Genomic DNA, 23,552 nt, shown 5'->3' on the forward strand with positions numbered 1-23,552 from the left:
AACCGTTCCTTATATGTTTTAGCCTCCAGTCCCCTAATCATCTTTGTTGCTCTTCTCTGTACTCTTTCTAGAGTCTCAACATCTTTTTTACATCGTGGTGACCAAAACTGGATGCAGTATTCCAAGTGTGGCCTTACCAAGGCATTGAAGAGTGGTATTAATACTTCACGTGATCTTGATTCTATCCCTCTGTTAATGCAGCCTAGCACTGTGTTGGCCTTTTTGGCAGCTGCAGCACACTGCTGGCTCATATTTAAGTGATTGTCTACTAGGACTCCGAGGTCCCTCTCACAGTTACTACTATTGAGCATGGTGCCACCTATGCTGTACTTGTGCATTTGGTTTTTCTTGCCTAAATGTAGAACCTTGCTTTTTTCACCATTGAATTTCATTTTGTTAGTTAGTGCCCAGTGTTCAAGTCTGTCCAGATCCTTCTGTATCTGAAGCCTGTCTTCTGGAGTGTTGGCTATTCCTGCCAGCTTGGTGTCGTCTGCAAATTTGATGAGTTCCCCATCTATCCCTTCATCCAAATCGTTGATGAAGATGTTGAAGAGTACTGGGCCCAGAACAGAGCCCTGGGGCACCCCACTACACACTTCCCTCCATATAGATGCAGTTCCATTGAGGACCACTCGCTGAGTACGGCCGGTCAGCCAGCTACGGATCCATCTGGTGGTGGTTCTGTCTACCCCACATTTTTCTATCTTGTCAAGTAGTAGGTTGTGATCTACTTTATCAAATGCCTTACTGAAGTCCAAGTAAATTATGTCCACAGCATTCCTCTGATCCACTAATTTTGTCACTTGGTCAAAGAATGCAATAAGATTTGTCTGGCATGATCTATTTTTGACAAACCCATGTTGGCTTTTAGTAATGACTTTGTTTGCCTCTAGGTGTTCGTTGATTCGTTGTTTGATTATCTTTTCCAGGATCTTCCCAGGTATTGAGGTCAGGCTGATAGGTCTGTAATTTCCTGGATCCATTTTTTTTCCTTTTTTGAGGATGGGAACTACATCAGCTCTTTTCCAGTCCTCTGGTAGTTCCCCTGTGTTCCAGGATCTTTGAAAAATATAGTTCAGTGGCTCCGATATCACATCTGCCAGTTCCTTGAGAACTCTGGGGTGTAATCCGTCTGGTCCTGGCGATTTGAACTCATCTAGGCTGGACAGGTGCTCACTAACGATTTTCTTGCCTATCTTAACTTGTGTTTCTGTTTTGTTTTTTGTGGCACTATTTTTGATAGGTTGGTCTGTTTTTTCCCTTTGTGTAAAGACAGATGCAAAAAATGAGTTAAATAGTTCTGCTTTCTCCCTGTTGCTTGTCACCTTCTTGCCACTTCCACCCACTAATGGACCAATCATTTCCTTCACTTTTTTCTTGTTTTTTACATGTTGAAAGAAGCTTTTTTTGTTATTTTTGACTTTGGTCGCAAGCCTCAGTTCATTTTGAGCCTTGGCTTTCTTCACTTCATCTTTGCAGGCTCGGGCTATTTGCTGATATTCTGACTTAGTTATGTTCCCCTCTTTCCACTTTCTATACTTGTCCTTTTTATCTTTCAATTTGTCAGAGAGTTCTTTATGCAGCCATGCTGGTTTCTTTTGAGAGCTGTTATTTTTCCTCTTTGTTGGTATTGTGCTAGACTGTGCTTTTATTATCTCATTTTTCAAAATTTCCCAAGCTTCTTGAGTTGTTTTCCCCTTGAGGATTCTCATCCATGGAATCCTTCCCAAGCCCTCTCTAAGTTTATTGAAATTAGCTCTCTTGAAGTCCAAGACTCTAGTTTGACTGTGTTCTATTGGTTGTGCTTCTATAATGTTGAATTCTAATATTGCATGATCACTTCCTCCCAGGGTTCCTATGGCTCCAACACCGTCTATCATTTCATCTCTGTTAGTGAGAATTAGATCCAAAATGGCTAATCCCCTAGTTCCATTCTCTACTTTTTGGGAGACAAAGTTGTCTGCTAGGTTTGCCAGGAACCTGTTTGATCTTCCACTTGGTGCGGAGTTTGTCTCCCAGTTGATGTCAGGGTAGTTAAAGTCCCCCATTACTATTGTGATGTGCTTCCTACATACCTTAGTTAGCTGACTAGCAAAAAGTTCATCTATTTCCTCTGTTTGGTTGGGTGGTCTGTAGTATACACCTATGGCAATGTCATTCCCCCCCCCTTTTATATTGACCCAAATGCATTCAAGACAGTTTTTATCATTGTTGTACTCTATTTCTGTGAAGATGTAGTTATTTCTTATATAGAGAGCAACTCCACCTCCTCTTTTATTTGGTCTGTTTCTTTTAAATAATTTAAATCCCTCTAGCTGTGTGTTCCATGTGTGAGTTTCATCCCACCATGTTTCCGTAATGGCAACAATATCGTATCTGCCCTCATTAACCTGAATTTCTAGTTCACCCTGTTTGCTGTTCATACTTTGTGCATTGGTGTATAAACATTTGAGTCCTTTGTGGGTGGCCCTGTGTTTCCTTTCTACATAACCTGTGTGGTGCCTGAGTTCCCCTATTGTCTTACCACCTATTTGGTTAGTGCACTTTATATGGCACTCGCTATTAGAGGCTTCATTTTGATTGGTAGCAAGGTTGGTATTCTTGTCCACACACACATCTGTGCTACATGCACTGATAGCCCTATAGTTTTTAAATTGCCGGGGACAGGGTTGTTCCGTATCAATTAACTCCCTGTCCCCGCTGTTTAGTTTAAATTTCCCTCCAGAAAATCTGTGAATTTATAGCCGAGTAACTCAGTCCTAAATTCTGAACACCGTTTTTGATTGACCCCCCCACGCGTGAGAGAAAATACCTGCAAAATCCCAGACGTTTAAAATTGTGTCTTTCTTGATTTTGCCCCTTCGGGGAATCTTCCAGTCATGCACATCAATGCCGATGGTTGGAGTCTGAGGGGCCAAATCTGGCCTCTTCCATTTCATCAGTTGTCGTAACAAGGTTGTTTTACCGCTGCCGGCGTTTCCAACAATCATGAGCTTCATTCGGTGGTAGGGAACGGCCTTCTTCAAGCGCAGTTGAAGGAATCTGGCAAAAAAGAGATGGAAAGTTTTTTTAATTATAGAATTATTTGAAAAAATAATCTTTCGCGGGGGAAAAAACACATTTAAAAACACATTTAAAAAACACATTAAAAAGTTTTTATTTTTTTCCCATACATACAAGTAATAATTTTTCAACCAACGTGCTGTCTGAGTTTACATTCGCTAATATATATTTAATTCCTAATCCTTTATTCTTTCCTCTAGCCATCGATAAAATAAGTCCCAAATTTGATAGTATTCTGTTTCTTCTTTTTCTTTCAGTCTCAATATTATAACCACCGATTCAATTTTTTTTTTTTAAAAAAAAGTCCAATTTGTGTTAGGAATACCTTCAGCCAAGACAAAAAACTTGACCAAAACAAAGCTGAGTTTAGATGTTGTGATGAGCTGTAGTAATTCCTTTCCTACAAAATTAAGACTCAAGTGAGTCTTAGGAAGAGAAGTTCCCCTTCTACAGGTCGTCCTTGACTTACGGCCTCAATTTCTGTTGTTAAGTGAGATGTTTGTTAAATGAATTTTGCCCCATTTTATGATGATTCTTGCAGTGAATCACTGCAGTTGATTAGTTAGTAACCCGGTTGTTAAGTGAATGTGGCTTCCCCATTGACTTGGCTTGTGAGTAGGTCACAAAAGTGGATCACATAACCTTGGGACCCAACAACGGTCGTAAGTTTGAGTCAGCTGCCAAGCCTCTGAATTTTGATCCCATGCTCATGGGGATGCTGGAAAGGTCATAAGTGTAAAAAATATTCACTTTTTTCAGTGCCTCTGTAATTTTAAATAGACACTAAACAAACTGTTGAAAGTCGACAACTACTTGTGTTACAATCAGTTTTTTTTTTTTAAAAAAAAAAAGGCACATTTGTGTTAATAACATTGTCAGCCAAGACAAAGGCCTGACCAAAATAAAACTAAATTTAGATGAGTTGTAGTCATTTCTTTCTTACAATAATAAACTCAAGTGAGCGTTGGGAAGATACGCTTCCCTTCTCTCTCTTTTTTTTTTCCTGGAGCAGCTAACAAAAGCTTTGGGTTAGATCAGACAAATAAGAAATAAATCTGAACTATGGTAGGATAAACTCACCTGATAATATCCCTTGCTTTGCCTCCCACGTGTTTGAAATCTAAGTTAAGGTGTAACCCTTCCAAAGGAAGGTCCCAGATGTTCGACAATTTCCCCATTTCATCTGGAAAACACCGTATTGCTGGATTGTAACTAACGTCAAAAGATGTCAAGTTTTCAAGGAACCCGATTTCTGGAGGAATCTAGACAAAAGAAAAAGTATATATATATATATATATATATATATATATATATATATATAGTTAATCTTATCGGTTATAAATGTCAGTTACATGCCCAGTTAATCAAATGTAGCTAGTTAATTCTAGGCCAGGGGTAGGCAACCGTGGCTCTTTTACGACTTGTGGACTTCAACTCCCAGAATTCCTGAGCCAGCCACGCTGAGGGAAAAGGGAGAGGTTTCCAAGCTGAGCCATGCTGGATCAGGAATTCTGGGAGTTGAAGTCCACGAGTCGTAAAAGAGCCAAGTTTGAAGACCCCTAGTTTAAATATTTAAATATTTTTCCTCACAGTCACATGATCAAAATTCAGGCATTTGGGCAGGGGTAGGCAACTTTGGCTCTTTTATGACTCGTGGACTTCAACTCCCAGAATTCCTCATCCAGCCATGCTGAGGGGAAAGGGAGAGGTTTCCAAGCTGAACCATGCTGGCTCAGGAATTCTGGGAGTTGAAGTCCATGAGTCTTAAAGCTGACAAGGTTGAGGACCCCTGATATTGGGCGGGGGTGGGGAACCTTGGCCCTTTTATGACTCATGGACTTCAACTCCCAGAATTCTGTTCTGCTTCTCCGCCTTAAAATAAATCAGAGCTGATCGCCTCAAGTGTATTTTAAGTCCAATGCAATCAGGCCTGAAGAAATGTGATTTTCGGGAAAGAGCAATTGCTTCAAACATTCCTGAAAAGTATTTTGACCCAATGAAGAAAAGCAGGCACAGTGGATAAAGTCGAAACAATTACTATCTTGTTCTGCGTTACCTCTCTTAATTTGTTGTTAGACAGGTGTAGTTTTTCAAGCCCAGCCCAGCAAGCAGCTTTGTCGTTCAAGTCTAGAATGCTTATTTGATTGCGGTTAAATATCAATTCTCTTAAATTTGAAGATTTCCAAGATGCAGGATCAGGTAAAATTCCAATGCTATTGCTGCTTAAATCCACCGATCGCAAACTGGCAAAGAGAGACAGGAATACAAGTGCTATGAAGTTAAAAGTCGGACTTTGTAACTTGCGCCACACACACCCTCCGGTCCACGGAAAAATCTCTCTCCACATAACCGGTCCCTGGTGCCCCAAAGGTTGAGGACCTCTGCTCTAACAAAGTGTGTATTGTTCTGTGTGTGGTATTTAAGTGCCTGTTGTACGTGGCTTTTTAGATGTTGATTGGAGGGTGTGGCTGGCTGGCTTTGAAGTCATTAGCTGTCGTTCCTTTGTGCTGCCAAGTTCTCGCCTCTTAAGTACTTGATAGGCTGGGGGTAAATCAACATCTTATTGACTGTTTCCCAGCTTCAATCACTTCCCTGGCTGTTTTTGTGCCTGCTTATCCGACAATCTTAATAGCTGCAAAACTAAATGTGTTGGGCGAGCAGGTACAAAAACAGCCAGGAAAGTGATTGAAGCCTGGGAAACAATCAATAAGATGCTGATTTACACCCAGCCTATCAAATACTTAGGAGAGGAGGGCTGGGCAGCACAAGCAAACAACAGCTAATGACTTCAAAGCCAGCCATCCACATACCCCAATCAACATCTAAAAAGCCACTTTTATTCTATTGGCTTTTGAAAGCCAATAGAATTAGACTCTATTCAAGAGAGTCTATTCTATTGGCTTTCAAAAGCCAATAGAATAAAAGGGAGTAGCACAGCTAAGGAAAAGGGGGGGAAAATGGTGGACTGCGTTGTTTGGCGACCCCCTTGAAATGGTCGTTCGACCCCAAATGGGGTCCCGACCCACAGGTTGAGAACCACTGTTATAGATGGACAAGAAAAGGCAGGGCAGATCCAATAGTCAACTTTGCCAGCTGTTCCCCAAAACAAAATATTACGGTTTTACAGTCATTTGTCACCATTAACAATCAATCGTTCAGAACCAACTTTATGCATTTGGGGCATTTTTATGGATTGGAAAAAAAAAAGCTTCCAAACCAAAAAAAATACCGGTTAGAAATCTTTCGTCACAAATAAGAAACCTGACAGGCATGTGTTTTTTCTCCAAGCAATAAATGCAAGAGATCAGGGATTCCCCAAGTCCCGGGCCACAGCCTGTTCAGAACCAGGCTGTGGAAGCGACATGTGAATGTGTGCACAGCTCAACTTGCGCCCACAGCGGGCAGGCAAGCGTGGGCAGCTCGATTTGTGTGAGCGGAGGGTATGCGTGTCTGCCGCTTGCACAAATGGAACTGCATGCGCACATCTGCTTGACCGTTGCTTGTACGGAAGCATTCTCTTCCCTCCCTCCACGGCCATCAGTCTGCAAATCCACAAAGTTTGGAGACTTCTGAAATAGATATTGGGATTTACTAGCCCATCAATTGGTACAAGAACAGGAGAATGCAAATTTTAATGTATATATCCTAGTAACTTACTGTCACGGTTCTGACAGATGAAACTCTTCAAAAGAACTTCGAGGCATTGATTACCTTAAAGAATCTTTATTTTGAGTAGCATAATATTGGCACTGCATAATCGAAGCCAAAAACTGAATTCCCCTCCCCTGAGCATATAGTATCAAAGCACAATTCCCTCCTCCAATTAACAGTCATAAATCACATTCCCCAATTAGCTTGAAGCTCGGGCTTCCTCTCCAGTTCTCCAGCCCGCCAATTCCTTATCAGCTCTGGTTACAATAACCTTGTTTCTCACACTAGGTTTAGTCTTTGTTATGTCTAGCTGGACTCTCGTTCACATCCCCCCTCCCAGCATCATCTAACTCTAAAAGGTAAAAGATGGCTACATTTCCATCAGTTGTCAATGCAAAAACATCCGATGTTAGCAGCGTTGACACTTACTGTGGTAAAAGAAGAATTGCCGGTGGAACAGTGATAAAAGCATTCTTAGCTAGTTTCAATGTGGTTATGTTAGAAGGCAAGGTGTATATGGCATCTAAAACATATAGAAATAAACATGTTATTAATTGGTTTGGAAAATTATTGTCTCATAAGACCACTTAAAAAAGCAGTTACCAAAGAGATATCCTATACAGGTAGTCCTCAACAATTTGTCTAGTGATCGTTCCTAGTGGAGAATCATTTATATATGAGCCAGCAGTGTGCAGCAGCAGCCAAAAAAGCCAATGCAATCCTGGGCTGTATTAACAGAAGGGTAGAATTAAGATCCCGTGAAGTATTAGTACAGCTTTACAAAACCTTTGTAAGACCACACTTAAAATACTACATCCAGTTTTAGTCGCCATATCATAAAAAAGATGTTGATATTTAGGAAAGAGTGCGGAGAAGAGCAACAAAGATAATTAGGGGGCTGGAGGCTAAAACATATGAAGAACCATTGCAGGAATTGGGTTTGTCTAGTCTAGTGAAAACAAGGACTAGGGGTGACATGATAGCAGTGTTCCAATATTTAATAATAATAACAACAACAACAACAACAACAATAATAATAAAGTTGGAAGGGACCTTGGAGGTCATCAAGTCCAACCCCCTGCTCAGGCAGGTAACCCTATACCATTTCGGACAAATGGCTGTCCAGTTTCTTCTTAAAAACTTCCAGTGTTGGAGCATTCACCACTTCTGGAGGCAGGATGTTCCACTGGTTAATTGTTCTAACTGCCAGGAAGTTTCTCCTTAGTTCTAGGTTGCTTCTCCCTTTGGTTAGTTTCCATCCATTGCTTCTTGTCCTGCCTTCAGGCACTTTGGAAAATAGCTTGACTCCCTCTTCTTTGTGGCAGCTCCTGAGATATTGGAACACTATTCAATAGTGTTAGGAGCTACCACAAAGAGCAGGGGATCAACCTATTTTCCAAAGCACCAGAAGGCAGGAGAAGAAACAATGGATGGAAACTAATCAAGGAGAGAAGCAACCTGGAGTTAAGGAGAAACTTCCTAAGAGTGAGGACAATTAACTAGTGGAACAGCTTGCCTCCAGAAGTTGTGGGTGCTCCAACACTGGAGGTTTTCAAGAAGAGATTGGACCACCACTTGTCTGAAATGGTGTAGGGCCTCCTGCCTGAGCAGTGGGTTGGACTACAAGACCTCTAAGGTCTCTTCCGTTATTCTGTTAATAATATAATTTCAGCAATATGTTGTGGTCTGCGTGTTTTTTAATTTTTATTTTATTTGCTCCCATTCCTAACACCACACCATCTAATGCTACATACTCACCAATTCTATTTACAGCTGCATTGAGTATTTCCAATTTCAAACACTCCTGCAGAAGTTCTGTATCCAGGTACGATATATCATTCTTGCTAATGTTTAAACTTTTCAGTTCTTTTAAACCTAGGCGCCCAACTAACGCTGAAAGTCTGTTCCTAGGAGAAAAGAAAGGAAGAACATTACCTCAGAGGTCGCACCAAACAGCTATCTTGATACAGGCCCGAGGTTGACTGCTCAATTTGTTTATTTTATTTTATTTATTAAAGCATTTTATATGGCTGCCCAACATTACCTCAGAGGTCGCACCAAACAGCTATCTTGATACAGGCCCGAGGTTGACTGCTCAATTTGTTTATTTTATTTTATTTATTAAAGCATTTTATATGGCTGCCCAACTCACGGCTCCAGTGGGGCTTATGACATTTTAAAAAACCACCCCATAAAATCCCACCAAAATACAAACGCCATCCCACAGATTTTTTCTCCTATATAAGTAGTCCTCAACTTAAAACAGTTCATTTAGCGACTGTTCAAAGTTACAACAGCACTGAAAAAAAGTGACTTAGGACCATTTTTTTCACCGTTACGACCTTTGCAGCCTCCCCATGGTCACATGATCAAAATTCAGGCACTTGGCAACTGGCATGTACTTATGACGGTTGCAATGTCCCGGGGTCACGCGATCCCCTTTTGCGACCTTCTGACAAGCAATGTCAATGGGGAAGCCAGATTCACTTAACAACCGGGTTACTAACTTATCCCACTGCAATGATTCAAGTTAACGACTGAGGCAAGAAAGGTTGTAAAATGGGGCAAAACTCATTTAGCTCTCCGCTAACAATTTTGGGTTCAATTGTGGTCATAAATCAAAGAATACTCATATTCAAGTTAGCCTCAGCTTCTGATGACTACATAAAGCAGGGGTCTTCAAACTTGGCCCTTTTATGACTTCTGGACTTCAACTCCCAGAATTCCTCAGCCAGCGTGCCTGGCTGAGGAATTCTGGGAGGGGTCTTCAAACTTGGCCCTTTTATGATTTGTGAACTTCAACTCCAAGAATTCCTCAGCCAGCGTGCCTGGCTGAGGAATTCTGGGAGTTGAAGTCCACAAGTCATAAAAGGGCCAAGTTTGAAGATCCCTGACATAAAGCAACCGTGTGGTTTTCTTGGCTGTGTTACAGACATGGTCAATCACAGCCTTCTTGCAGGATGGTTGTGAAAGTTGGGCCTGACACACTTAATCCCATACAGGTCATCCTTGATTTACAACAGTTCATTTACTGACTATTCAAAGTTACAACAACGCTGGGAAAAGCGATTTATGACTATTTTTCACACTTATGAGCATTGCAGCATCCCCGTAGTCAGGCGATTTACATCTGGATGCTTGGCAACTGGTTCATATTTATGACGGTCGCGGGGTCCGAGGTTCATATGGTCCTCTTTTGCGACCTTTTGACAAGCAAAGTCAATGGGGAATCCAGATTCCCTTAACAACTGCGTTATTAATTTAACAACTGCAGGGATTTGCTTAACAAACGTGGCCAGAAAAGTGGTAAAATGGGACAAAGCTCACTTAACAAATTTCTCACTTAGCAACATATGTTCTGGGCTCAATTGTTGTTCTAAGTTGAGGACTTACCTGCACTTTCCTCATCTTACCGCTCCCTACTCATGCTAACTCTGGAGAAAAATATATAAACACCTTGGCCTACGTTCTCACCCTTCCAATATGAGATGCTCCAGCTTGATCAGAACATCGCCAAGATCTCTAGGAATGTGTGACAGTTGGTTGTATGACAAATTGAGTAATTTTAAGGTCGGACAGGTGACTTTTGGATTGAAACATAAGGTAGGCCCAATTTCATTGCGCGAAACGTCGAGGTGAGCGATCTGAGGCATTTCCAAGAGACACTGTGGGAAAGACTTCAAGCGGTTGCTGTGCAGGTCGAGATAAGTCAAACATTTCAAGGTCTAAAAGAAGAAAAATTACGACAAATGAGCCTATTTAATAAATTATGACACGGTACAAAAATAGCTTATTTAAGGGATGACTTGAGAGAGAAGTATCTATCTGGAAAAAAGCCAAAATGGTTACACGTTTCTCTCAAGGATACTCCTCTAATGAACGTAAATGGATTCCCCAGTTTTATCGTAACGCCGTTTTACTTTAATCTAGTCAGAGAGGATAGAAGACAGAACATAAAATCTGGAAGGGACCTCAGAGATCTTCTAGTCCAACCCCTACTCAAGGCATGAGACCTTATATCACAGTCAAATGCTTGTCCAGGCTAGTTTTGAAAACCTCCAATGATGGAGCATTTAGAGGCCTCCAAACTCTTCAACACTGCAAGGCGATCAAAGCGATCAGTCCTAGAGGAGATCAACCCTGACTGCTCTTTAGAAGGCCAGATCCTAAAGTTGAAACTCAAGTCCTTTGGCCACCTAATGAGAAGGAAGGACTCCCTGGAGAAGAGCCTGATGCTGGGAAAGATGGAGGGCAAGAGAAGAATGGGACGACAGAGAATGAGGTGGCTGGATGGAGTCCCCGAAGCAGTAGGCGTGAGCTTCAATGGACTCCAGAAGATGGTAGAGGACAGGAAGGCCTGGAGGAACATTGTCCATGGGGTCACGGTGGGTCAGACACAACTTCGCAACTAACAACAACAACAAAACTCTTCAACGCATTGAATCCTTCATGAAATTTCAGATTTTTCATTGATGCCCCCCCCCAATTATATCTCTTCTCAGTCCAGGTTCTACAAATTACCCATTATGTTGGCTAAAACAAACCATTTGGAATTAAATGCACCTTACTTTTTATTTAATTTCATATCATTTTGATTATATACTGTCAAGGAGAGAAAGAAGCCCTTGTAATTTATATAATAAAATGTAACTAATAAATCAGAGAAAAGCAAAAAAACCTGATTTGCCACCATTTGAATGTGGAGCGGGCCCTTACAATAATTTAAAACTACACTGCACAAATCAGCCTGGCCCTTTAAGGGGGACACAGACTTTCTTTGTTGAAGAAATGTAGTTAGTAATATGTAAATGTATTTCTTTATTGTTTTTTAAAATTATTTTTCATGTTTTAAATTTTTGGTCAGGTGATGAACGTGTGCTTGGGATAAACACACGTCCGTCGTCGGCAAAAAAAAATAAACTAAATAAAACAGTAAAACGGTAAAAAATAAAATAATTAAAAAACATATATAAATAAAAAAGAAAACAAAAACAACAGGACAGGTCTGATGGACCACTAGTTTTTTTTTTCTGTTCAGTTTCCTATGTTTTTATAAAAATCACATTATCTAGAACTGTTTCTATTCTACAGAGATATTTTATAACTTTAATTGTACCTAATAAAACATTCACTCTTAGCAATGGCTTATTCCATTACAGAAGAAACCATCTCAAACTTTTTCTTAGATCGCGTTCCCGTTGCCTTCTAATTTTTGCAAATTTTGCAAAAACATATCCTATCTCACATTCTTTCAAACGGCTTATCCAAGTTTGGAGATTAACATTCTTCCAAAGAGGATACAGTCCAGCTAGAAAATTGTAGCATTCCTAGAAACCATGTTCTTAATGTTTTTAATCACACAGCTAATGGGACCAGGGACTAGTTTAACAAAGAGAAGGACGAGGGGGAACAGGATAGCAGTGTTCCAATATCTCAGGGGCTGCCCCAAAGAAGAGGGAGTCAAGCTATTCTCCAAAGCACCGGAAGGCAGGACAAGAAGCAACGGATGGAAACTAATCCAGGAGAGAAGCAACCTAGAACTAAGGAGAAACTGCCTGACAGTTAGGACAATTAACCAGTGGAACAACCTGCCTCCAGAAGCGGTGAATGCTCCAACACTGGAAGTTTTTAAGAAGAGACTGGACAGCCATTTGTCCGAAATGGTGTTGGGTTTCCTGCCTGAGCAGGGGGTTTATTTATTTATTTAATTGATTTGGGTTGGACTAGATGACCTCCAAGGTCCCTCCCAACTTTTATTATTACTATTATTATTATTATTATTATTCATTATCATTATTAAAGTTGTTCCAGTTTGTGTTTTAATTGCTTTTCGGACTGAAATCAAATATTTTCAGATTCCTTCATCCTTCTCTTCTGACATTTGGGAGACTCACCTCACAAAGTTGTTTTGGAATGCAGGAAAGCTGATTGTGATGCAGTTCCAATTTGTCGAGATGTTCGAAGTGGGTAATTAAGCAAAGACTTTGACTGATGGGATCTACGTTCTCCAGCTCATTTGAAGACAGGTCGAGGGATTTAATATATTCTCTGTCAGAGACCAGGGAAGAAAAACTGTCCGAGCTCTTCAGGTTTGATTGGAAGACAGACGTGCCTTCTAATTTATAATTAAAAAAAAAAATAACATTCAATTTCTTTAGCAACATCTGTTGCCCTGGTTTCATCGGATTTTGGCAAGCTGTACCAAACACTTAAAAACTTTTAGATTAAATGTCTAAAAGAGTTTAGCAATGTCTAACAGTTGCCTTAAAATACACGTAGTCCTCGACTTATGACAATTGAGCCCGACGTTTCGGTGGTTTAGTGAATTCTGCCCCATTTTACGACCTTTCTTGCCAACGTTGTTAAGTGAATCACTGCCATTACGAAGTTAGTGACATGGTTGTTAAGTGAATCTGGCTTCCACGTTGACTTCGCTGGTCAGAAGGTCACAAAAAGGACCGTCATAAATGTGAGTGACTCGAAAAGCATCCGAATGCAGATCACGTGACCATGGGGATACTGCCGCGATCACATGACTCTTGGACATAGCAACCATCATAAATATGAGTCGGTTGCCAGGGGGGTCTGAATTTCGATCACGTGACCGCGAGGATGCGGCAACGGTCATGAAGTGTGAAAAAAGGTCATAGGTCACTTTTTTCCCAGGATCGTCGTAACTTCGAACGGTCACTAAATGAACTGTTGTAAGCTGAGGACTACCTGTACCGAGAATAGGTAACACGTTCACGCATTTAAATATTGGCACATGGGACTAAGAAATAAAGGGATTACTGTGGTTTCCCGAAAATAAGAGCCAATAGGAAAGTAAGCCCCAGGATGATTTTTCAGGATGCTCGTAATATAAGCCCCGCCCCCCCAAAATAAGCCCCGGTTAAGATCATCAGCTGGATGGATGCATTGAGTACCGTATTTCCCTGAATATAAGTCCTAACTGGAAAATAAACCCTAATGAGTCTTTCGGAGCAAAAATTAATATAGGACCCGGTCTTATTTTTGGAGAAACACGGTAGGGAGTAAACAAGCTAAATTATTGTATGCAAACCATAGTACGTGGGTTCGCACACCCCATTACGCACAAACCAAACCACATTAAACTTGCATAGCCCCAATAATAGTAACACTATGAACAGTCTTGCTCGTATTTTAGTATTCCGCACCATGATAACAGCTTCGTTTTGTTTTGAACTATTTTCGATCAGGCGTGCTTTTGATAAGATAAGAACTTTGATAAGAACTTTAATATCTATTATCATTTTCTACTTACTGTGGGATTCTTCAGAAAACACATTTTTTCTTCTTTGGTTCGTTAATGGTTCGTAAGGTGATCCAAGCCCCTGAAGAAAAGAAAAAAAAAACCAAAAGCGGGACTTTTGAACACTTTTTAAGGATATTCTACTAAGATAATTAAAGGCCTGGAGGCTAAAACATATGAAGAACGGCTGCAGGATTTGGGAATGGCCAGTCTAGAGAAAAGAAGGACTAGGAGGGGGGTCATGATAGCAGTATTCCAGTATTTGAGGGGCTGCCACAAAGAGGAGGGGGTCAATTTATTTCCAAAGCCCCAGAAGGCAAGACAAGAAACAATGGATGGAAACTGATCAAGGAGAGAAGCAACCTGGAATTAAGGAGAAATTTCCTAACGGCGAGAACAATTAATCAGTGGAACGGCTTGCCTCCAGAAGTTGTGGATGCTCCATCACTGGAGGCTTTTAAGAGAAGACTGGACAGCCACTTGTCTGAGATGGTATAGGGCAGGGGTAGGCAACCTTGGCTCTTTTATGATCGTGGACTTCAACTCCCAGAATTCCTGAGCCAGCCACGCTGAGGGAAAAGAGAGAGGTATCCAAGCTGAGCCGTGCTGGCTCAGGAATTCTGGGAATTGAAGTCCACAAGTCTTAAAGTTGCCAAGGTTGAGGACCCCTGATATAGGGCAGGGGTGGGGAACCTTGGCTCTTTTATGACTCGTGGACTTCAACTCCCAGAATTCCTGAGCCAGCCACCGCTGAGGGGAAAGGGAGAGGTTTCCAAGCTGAGCCAGGCTGGCTCAGGAATTCTGGGAATTGAAGTCCACAAGTCTTAAAGTTGCCAAGGTTGAGGACCCCTGATATAGGACAGGGGTCAGGAACCTTGGCTCTTTTATGACTTGTGGACTTCAACTCCCAGAATCCCTGAGGCAGCCACGCTGAGGGGAAAGGGAGAAGTTTCCAAGCTGAGCCGTGCTGGCTCAGGAATTCTGGGAGTTGAAGTCCACGAGTCATAAAAGAGCCAAGGATGCCTACCCCTGGTATAGGATCTCCTGCTTGAGCAGGGGGCTGGACTAGAAGACCTCCAAAGCCCCTTCCAAGTCTGTCCTAAATTTAAATGTTGATTTTGCTCATCAGAAACCCCTAGTCAAGGTCTCACAACAGCCTGCAGGTGACCACAGGATGCTGCAATGTTGTATTTGTGATTGCCGAGTGCCTGAATCATGATTGTGTAAGCACAGGGATGCTGCAAAGCCTGCAATGACGAGGTCCCGTCGTTAAGTTCCCCCCCCCCCATTCAGAGCCATTGTAACTTGGAAGGAGGGCTGAACTGGCCGTCGTTAAATGAGGACTCCCTATACAGTTGGAACCCATTTAAACCCTTTGTCTCACCACAGATCTGGAATGTCTTTGGAGGGGAGGAGAGTAGGCCTGAAGAGGTTTCTGGAGGTCTGCGGCCGCCACGGAGTAAGATTTCTGCCTTACCATAAATGAGCTTTCACTGCCTGAGGTGAAAAGGAAAAAAACGATTAAAATAAATCACACTTATATATTCATAACAGGGCAATGAAAGAAACTAAAAAAAGAAAACCAACCAAACTTCCACTAATAACAATCCAGATGTCAGAAATGTGGCATGATGCAACCCCCCAAAATATATTGTAGCCTCAATCAATTTACAGATAGTTCTTGATTTATGGCAGGGGTCTTCAAACTTGGCCATTTTTAAGACTTGTGAACTTCAACTCTCAGAATTCTGGGAGTTGAAGTCCACAAGCATGGCTGGCTTTGGAATCCTGGGAGTTGACGTCCACACGTCTTAAAGTGGCCAGGTTTGAGGACCCCTGATTTACAGTATGACCAGAATAGAGCCCCAAATTTATATTGCTAAGTGAAAGAGTGAAGTGACTTTTGTCCCATTTTATGATCTTTCTTGCCACAATTGTGAAATGAACAGAATCACTTGCCAGGTCCGACTTGTAAATTCTGAGTTGCAGTGAAATTCATTAAAACAATAATCTGTTCCACCTTTTACGTAATGCATAGATTATGCAGATTAAAACAGATTGGATTATTGCACATTACAGCTGGAGGAATAGAGGCAGAGATAACATTGTCATATTTAATATTTTCTTAAATATTGAAAACTGGAAAACTGTAGATTCTCATGCTATAGACAGATCATTCCCATGCCCTCAACTCCAATGACTGTGTTCTTTTTACATACAAGTGTGCTGATATATTAACGGAGCAATAAATCTGTTCATTTCATTAAGCAAATGTACCTTCGCTCTCGACGTCGTCACTCAAAGAGAAGACATTGTCAACTAAAGGATCAGGTAAGAACGTCCATTCATCAAATTTCTGCATTTCATCAGTCTGGCTGTTTATGTCAGATCTTGACTCATCTTTGTAACTACTCGTCCTCTGATATCGAAGGACCATTACGGCCAACGCGGAACCTGGAGTTTACATACGAGAAAGAAATGTAATACTATTTCACAAATACCGGACAGAGTACATGCTGCATAGAGTGGCTGTGTTCAGAGCCATAAGTAATTTAAACATACGTGCTCTGGTTTACATAATTCGATTTCCATTTTAGAACAACTGGAAAGCTTGGATGATCTGCTTCAAAATAATGCAGAGTAGTGAGATTATGGCAGTAAGTTTTTCTCTTCGTACAATGCCTTATTCTGAAGCTGGGATGCCCTGCTTCTCAATCTGAGGGCCATTCTGCAACTGGTTGAACAATAAATAGACAGTAGTAGTCAAAATTGTGGAAACCTTTTGGGAAAAGTGTACCGTAGAAATGCCACCTTTGGTTAAGTTTCCACCCATTTTTCTTCTAATTTCTTTATAACTGTAGCCTTGTTCACTTAATAATATTATTTTACATTGCTTTCTGGGCGACCAGTCAACTCTTTGCACCATGACTTTAATTTTATTATGTTTTACAAGCTCACTAAATGAAAGAACACAAAAAAATCAACCAAATTGATAGCCATCGCATAATACCCTGACAAATGTCCTCCTCTCAGCTTCAATGCAGGACATCAATCACTGAATCCTACTGTGATCTGATTGGCTCATTGCCAAAACAAGATGACACCCAATTGGCTCTCTAAACACTCACGCTCATTGGCTACAATCAGATGAAGGAAAGCTACCTGAGATCAACCTGAGCAAGTTGTGCTTCCTTTGTCTGGTTATTTGGCTATAACATTTCGTAGATTACAGTACAGATAATTGAACAAACTTTGTTGCATTGCATTCTTGATTAAAATATCTTTCCACTGATATATAATTTTATGGTACTACTCCCCCCCAAAAAAGTGGTGTTATTAGCCATCAAACCTCAAAAATACACTTTTCCCAAAAGATTTCCACAATTCTGGCCACTCCTGTATAACCCACCTTTATGATTTTTTTTTTTATAAATAACTCAAGATGGCGAACATATCCAACATAGCTTCTTCCTCCTACTTTCCCCACAACAGCCCTGTGAGGCTAGTTGGTGTGTGTGTGTGTGTGTGTGTGTGTGTGTGTGTGTGTGTGTGTGTGTGAGAGAGAGAGAGAGAGAGAGAGAGAGAGAGAGAGAGAGAGAGAGAGAGAGAGAGAGAGACTGGCACCGGGTCACCTAGTTGGCTTTTATGCCGAAGGTGGGACTAAAAGTCACAGTCTCTTGGTGATTGGTCCAAAGTCACCCAACTGGCCTTTATGTCTAAGGCAGGACTAGAACTCAGGTTCCACTGCTTTCTAGTCTAAATGAATGGGACTTGTTCCAGAATTTCACAACAAACAATGGAAAGCTCTTTGCCTCCAGACAGCTTCTCCCTCCTACTAACAAAATAACTATGGCAGCAATCTAAATCAAAGGATGGCACAGCAAACAACCATTATCCATGTTCATAGGACTATGGTTTATCTGTATGAAAGATTCTAGGAACAAGCCAACTTACGCGGCCTAACAATCCAATACTCGGAATTTTCAGAATATACAGTACAAGTATCAAGTCAGTGGCCTGTGAAAGACCCGTTGGCTCTTATCCTATTCAGCGGCGAGCTCTGAAATAGCATACAGGTGGCTTGACTACCCCTTTTGGGGAGCAGCCATCCCAGTCAGGAGGAGAGTCAAGCATGGAATTAGCCTGGACTGACTTCGTAAACACAAGAGGGCAAGGTCTAACTAGCCCTGAATGCCGTTGAGCAGTGGTGGCGAACCTATGGCACGGGTGCCAGAGGTGGCACTCAGAGGCCTCTCTGTGGGCACGCATGCCATCGTCCCAGTCCTAGGCCTTCAGCTGGGTTCTATAAAACCTTTTCGCTTTAGGCCTCCGCCGCCGTGTACAAAAAAAAAAGAAAGGTTCAATCAATCAGTCAATTTCAACTTCTTGCAGGGAAAAGAAAGATCTCGCAAAGTTGGGATTGATTGAACTTTTTAGTCCCACCCAGTCTGCCGTTACCACCGCAGCCATGCCCACCCAGTGGGCCATGCCCACCCAATGGGCCACGCCCACCTGGCACTCAACAATGCATAAATGGGTTTTGGGTTGCAGTTTGGGCACTCGGTCTCTAAAAGGTTCGCCATCACTGCCTTTGAGTCTTGAAAAAAGCTGCCAGTCTAGGGAGATTCCTGTATTATAGGCAGACAACATTAAAGTACTAATTTGAATTCTACACATGTGGGGATTGTTTTTTTTGCGCCTGACACCTACACACATCTTCACATTAATACCCATTTCTATGAACACATACTGGTTTGCTTCCGGAAGGACAGAGGTCTGCTTGGAAACAAGGGGACCAGCCAAGAAGGCTCAATTTGCCCAAGGCTGAATCCTCCCAGACATATGCTGCTGTTGGCCACATCCAGGCAAAGTTTTTTAAGAAGCAGGCTAATGATTCCACTGTCTCCTTTCTTGATGCTGACTGTCAGAGCGCTTCGAACATCGGGTTCCCGGGCACCGCTGTTGAGCAGTAGTTCAACCAATTTTGGGTTGCTTCCTTTCTCACATACCTATGACAGGAGGAGGAAGAGGAAGAGGAGGAGGAGGAAGAGGAGGAGGAGGAGGAGGAGGAGGACAAAAATAAATGTTTGAAATAAAACAGGGGTAGTCAACCTTGGCTCTTTTATGACTCGTGGACTTCAACTCCCAAGAATTCCTTTTTTTTTAATTATTAATTTTTTTTGCACAAACATAAGTCATAAAAGTTGGTAAACAGTGTGATGTCTGGGTTACATTTGTAAAAACAATCCTCAACAATTAATTTCTATAGTCTGTATTTCATATATTAATTTTGTTTACTTTCCTCTTTCCCTGAAACATCCTTTTTTTGCAAACATTACGTTAATATAATTCTTATTGTTTTAATAAGTGACAATTTGGTATATTTTTTTTCCAATATTCCTAAAAAAATAATCATCATATTAATGCATTCTTTTCTTTCCATTCATTTAAATTGCCTTATCATCAATCCTGTTACAGTCCTTATTTTAGTTTATTTCTCCCACCAAATTCTAAGTAATTTTTACTGGTGACAATTAGTTACATTTACATTGACAAACTTGCACAAACATAAGTCACAATAGTTGGTAAACAGTGTGATGTCTGGGTTACATTTGTAAAAACAATCCTTAATAATTAATTTCTATAGTCTGTATTTCATATATTAATTTTGTTTACTTTCCTCTTTCCCTGAAACATCCTTTTTTTGCAAACATTACATTAATATAATTCTTATTGTTTTAATAAGTGACAATTTGGTATATATTTTTTTCCAATATTCCTAAAAAAATAATCATCATATTAATGCATTCTTTTCTTTCCATTCATTTAAATTGCCTTATCATATATCCTGTTACAGTCCTTATTTTAGTTTATTTCTCCCACCAAATTCTAAGTAATTTTTACTGGTGACAATTAGTTACATTTACATTGACAAACTTGATTCTATTTTTTCCATATAAGCCATCCCACATTTTTATGTGTCTTAAGTTTTAAATATATTGGTAAAAAAAGAGGGGAAAAGAGAAAAAATGAAGAAAAATAAAATAAAATAAAAAATAAAAGAGAATAGAAGAAAGCAGTAATAACAGAACAGAGGAAATAACATAGTACTTTTAAAAGCTAAGCTGGCTCAGGAATTCTGGGAATTGAAGTCCATGAGTCATAAAAGAGCCAAGGTTGACTACTTCTGCACTAAAACCATGCCATTTTTTACCTTGGAGCACACTGGCCTGCGGTTTTGACTTACGTACTTCGTAAATTAAAGACTTCTCCTTCGAGCTTTGGTTCACATCGGCACCCAGCAGCAGCAAACATTCGGCCATAACGCTGTTGCCTTCGGCACAGGCCTTCTCCAACATCACGTTTTTCAAGTCCTCGTGTTGAGTTATTTTCGCAAAGCATTTACAACAAAGACTTTGAAGCTACAAGGGAGATGAAAGAGGATTGAAACCAAGGTGTCAAATTTGCCTCAGGGTTTAACTCAGAGGTCCCCCCAACCTTTGGGTCACCAGGGACCAGTTCCGTGGAGAGAGGTTTTTCCGCGGACCGGAGGGTGCGTGGTTTTGTGTGCTGCCTGCATCTCACAGATGGAGGGGGGGGGGTTTGCTTGTTTGTGTGGACCGGTGGCTGGCGTGCCGCAGCCCGGTGCCGCTCCACAGACCGGGGATTGGGGACCCCTGGTTTAACTCACACACTTCATAAATTAAAGACTGCCTTCCCAGGACTGTTAAAATAAATGAATTGAAGGGCTGAGACAGAGACAGAAGGAGCAAAAGAGTGTACAGCTAGTCCTCCTTTTACGACCACAATGGAGCCCCAAATTTCTGTCGCTAAGTGAAACAGTTGTTGAGCGAATTTTGCCCCATTTTACGACCTTTCTTCCCACAATTATTAAGTGAATCACTGCAGTTGTTAAATTAGGAACGTATTACTGTTAAGCGAATCTGGCGTCCCCATTGACGTGGCTTGTCATAAGATCAAAAGGAGAATCACATGATCCCGGGACGGTGAAATATGAATCAGTAGCCAAGCAGACAAATTTGGATCCCATGACCATGGGGATGCTGCAGCAACGGTTGGAACTGTGAAAAACAGTTCCTGGGAAAGTCACTTTTTTTTTCCCAGCGATGTAACGTCGAACGGTCGCTAAACGAACTGCTGTAACTTGAGGACTATCTGTGCACCGCAAACGTTGAGTTACCTGCTGATCTCTTTGCTCATTAAAGCATGTGGAGAGTTGATAGAAGAGACAGGTATCAAACGATTCCTGGATGAGCAGGTTTGCAAACCAAGGGGACGAGTCGAGTATGGTTGTAATAATTTGATATCCCTATAATTCAACGAAAATGTAGCATCACTTCAAATGTACCATTAATACACGCAAAATGGAGAGTTTGAGGCGAAAACATTCCTTCTGGGCAGATTCTGTCACGGACTTAAATTGAGGATTACCTGTGCATTCATTTGGTTCAACGCAAAGGAGAGAAAAAAAAGCCCAAATATCTGAATTTAAGCTTCCTCAAATAATCCTCCTGCCTTAGTAGGCGTGTTGCATTTGGGTGTACCTGAGTCTGAATTTCAACCACATCCTTAAAGCGTCGTAATGTCGAAACCAAGGGTGATACCAGGACATAGAAAGTAACTGTACACAATCTCTTTCCTGATACCAGGGATCCCAGAAGATTTAAACCTAAGTGTTGTATTTCTAGAAAGAAAAGAAAGTTGGGAATATTACCATGGAAATGTTTATCAAGCAGAAAATAGCAATAGCATTTAGACTTATATACCACTTCAAGGTGCTTTATAGCAGTGGTTCTTAACCAGGGCGATATTGTACCCCCAGGGGGCGATTTCATTTTTCAGGGGGGGCCATGGAATGAAAAGGGGTGACATGGGGGCGAAGGAACGAAAAGGGTGCGATATGGGGGCGATGGAGCGAGAAGTTTTGGGGACACTTTTGAGACTTTTTCGTACAGTGAATGGCTGCATATCTGTCGTACAAAAACATCAGATTGCTCACTATTAGTGGATTGAATTGTGTTTTCAAATGTTCTTCCAGCTAGCTTCAGTACAGAACGCCATACATATGTGAATAGGCATTGCTTATCTTCATGCGCGTTGCGCAGCAGCCTCTACCCTTTTTATATTTCTTTTTGCGTCTTAAATTTCACTTGTAATTCAATCATTAAATATTACTGTTTTTCTTTTCGGGCATTTCACTTTCTTGCAATTGAATTTTGTTTTCAAAGTGGTCATTACATTTAAGTGTCTTGAATAAATAAGATAATAATGAAATATATGTATCCCGAAGTTTGGGAATAAAGTGACGGGTGGCACCAAAATTTTTCACACAGTTGAGATATGGGAAAAAGATTGGAAATAAATTATTTGCATCGATATGTCCTGATGACAATTTTAAAGAAAATAAAACAAGTGTTTGCATAAATTGAAGAATTATTTTCTATGTTGTGATTGAGAGGTTATGTTGGGGGAGGGGGGGCGATGACAACTTCCTCATTGGCTCAAGGGGGCGATTCGTTCAAAAAGGTTAAGAACCACTGCTTTATAGTATTCTCTGAGCTGTTTACAAATGTCAGCATATTGCCCACAATGATCTGAGTCCTCATTTCACCAACCTCGGAAGGATGGAAGGCTGAGTCGACCTTGCGCCGGTCAGGATCGAACTCCTGGGAGTGGGCAGAGTTAGCCTGCAATACCACATTCTCACCACTGTGTCACCACAGTTCTCTTTCTTCTTAACCTTCCATCTGAGCTAATTGTTATCCACATATAGGTTCATGTGTGTGTATATAGTGTTAATACACGAATGAAGGAAAATATACATGTCCCAGATAATGTTGCATGATCCAATCTGTGTTGTTCATTGGTACTAGAGGTTTGGTCTTCCAAGCTTTCGGACTCATGGTGGAACCCATCCTCAGGAAACTTCTGTATGTTTTGGGTTGTTCTAGGCATAGTATTTATGTAGTGCCTAGTTGTATGTAGCTTTTTAGTTGTTGCATGGGTGTTGATGGCTGGCTATTAGGTTGTTGGCTATTGTTTCCTTGTGCTGCCCATTCCTTGGCTCCTAAGTACGTGATAAGCTGGTAGTAAATCGGCACTCCTGTTCAATGACAAGGGCCCCCGGCTTCAATCGCTTCCCTGCCTGTTTTTGTACCTGCTCAGCCAACAATCTTAGTAGCTTCGAAATTGAACGTATGTCCTTGTTCACTGGAATGTGAAGCTACCAATAGGTTTAGGTCTAAGCACGAGTCCAAAAACTCAGAAGATTAAACTTCTGGTCTCGGTGATCGACCCAGATTGGATCCTGCATTTTGAATACAAATCTTCATTCTAGCAAACTATATTTCCTATATTCTATGCACAAAAAGAAATATAATAAGGCAGTATTCTAAGTTTCTCCATTTATTGTATAACTTAATTTCTGGAGGCAGATGTTCACTGGTCAATATGCTGAAGTTGAAGTTATGGCTTTTCTTCAGAAAAAAAGAAATATTAGGAAAATTATATTTCATCCAAAGTTCTGGGTTTGATCCTATACGGC

The 23,552-nt window shown here is 41.0% G+C and overlaps 1 protein-coding gene across 2 annotated transcripts in view; it reads right to left on the minus strand.

Moving 5' to 3' along the window:
- Positions 1 to 23,552, minus strand: part of LRRK2 (leucine rich repeat kinase 2) — a 97,902-nt gene that overhangs the window by 37,019 nt on the left and 37,331 nt on the right. For both annotated transcript variants that reach the window (XM_039354499.1, XM_039354498.1), the window contains 14 exons: positions 21,553 to 21,692; positions 21,189 to 21,317; positions 20,239 to 20,409; positions 18,738 to 18,996; positions 16,265 to 16,441; positions 15,372 to 15,484; positions 14,000 to 14,069; positions 12,609 to 12,829; positions 10,189 to 10,439; positions 8,473 to 8,621; positions 7,144 to 7,237; positions 5,120 to 5,306; positions 4,144 to 4,325; positions 2,813 to 3,042 (listed from right to left, as the gene is read on the minus strand). In XM_039354499.1, coding sequence (XP_039210433.1) covers positions 2,813 to 3,042; positions 4,144 to 4,325; positions 5,120 to 5,306; positions 7,144 to 7,237; positions 8,473 to 8,621; positions 10,189 to 10,439; positions 12,609 to 12,829; positions 14,000 to 14,069; positions 15,372 to 15,484; positions 16,265 to 16,441; positions 18,738 to 18,996; positions 20,239 to 20,409; positions 21,189 to 21,317; positions 21,553 to 21,692 — 2,373 coding nt within the window. The remainder of the gene's footprint in view (positions 1 to 2,812; positions 3,043 to 4,143; positions 4,326 to 5,119; positions 5,307 to 7,143; positions 7,238 to 8,472; positions 8,622 to 10,188; positions 10,440 to 12,608; positions 12,830 to 13,999; positions 14,070 to 15,371; positions 15,485 to 16,264; positions 16,442 to 18,737; positions 18,997 to 20,238; positions 20,410 to 21,188; positions 21,318 to 21,552; positions 21,693 to 23,552) is intronic.

Source organism: Crotalus tigris, unplaced genomic scaffold (assembly GCF_016545835.1).
Source record: "Crotalus tigris isolate CLP2741 ecotype Arizona unplaced genomic scaffold, ASM1654583v1 scf7180000018553.2237530, whole genome shotgun sequence".
Taxonomy (NCBI): domain Eukaryota; kingdom Metazoa; phylum Chordata; class Lepidosauria; order Squamata; family Viperidae; genus Crotalus; species Crotalus tigris.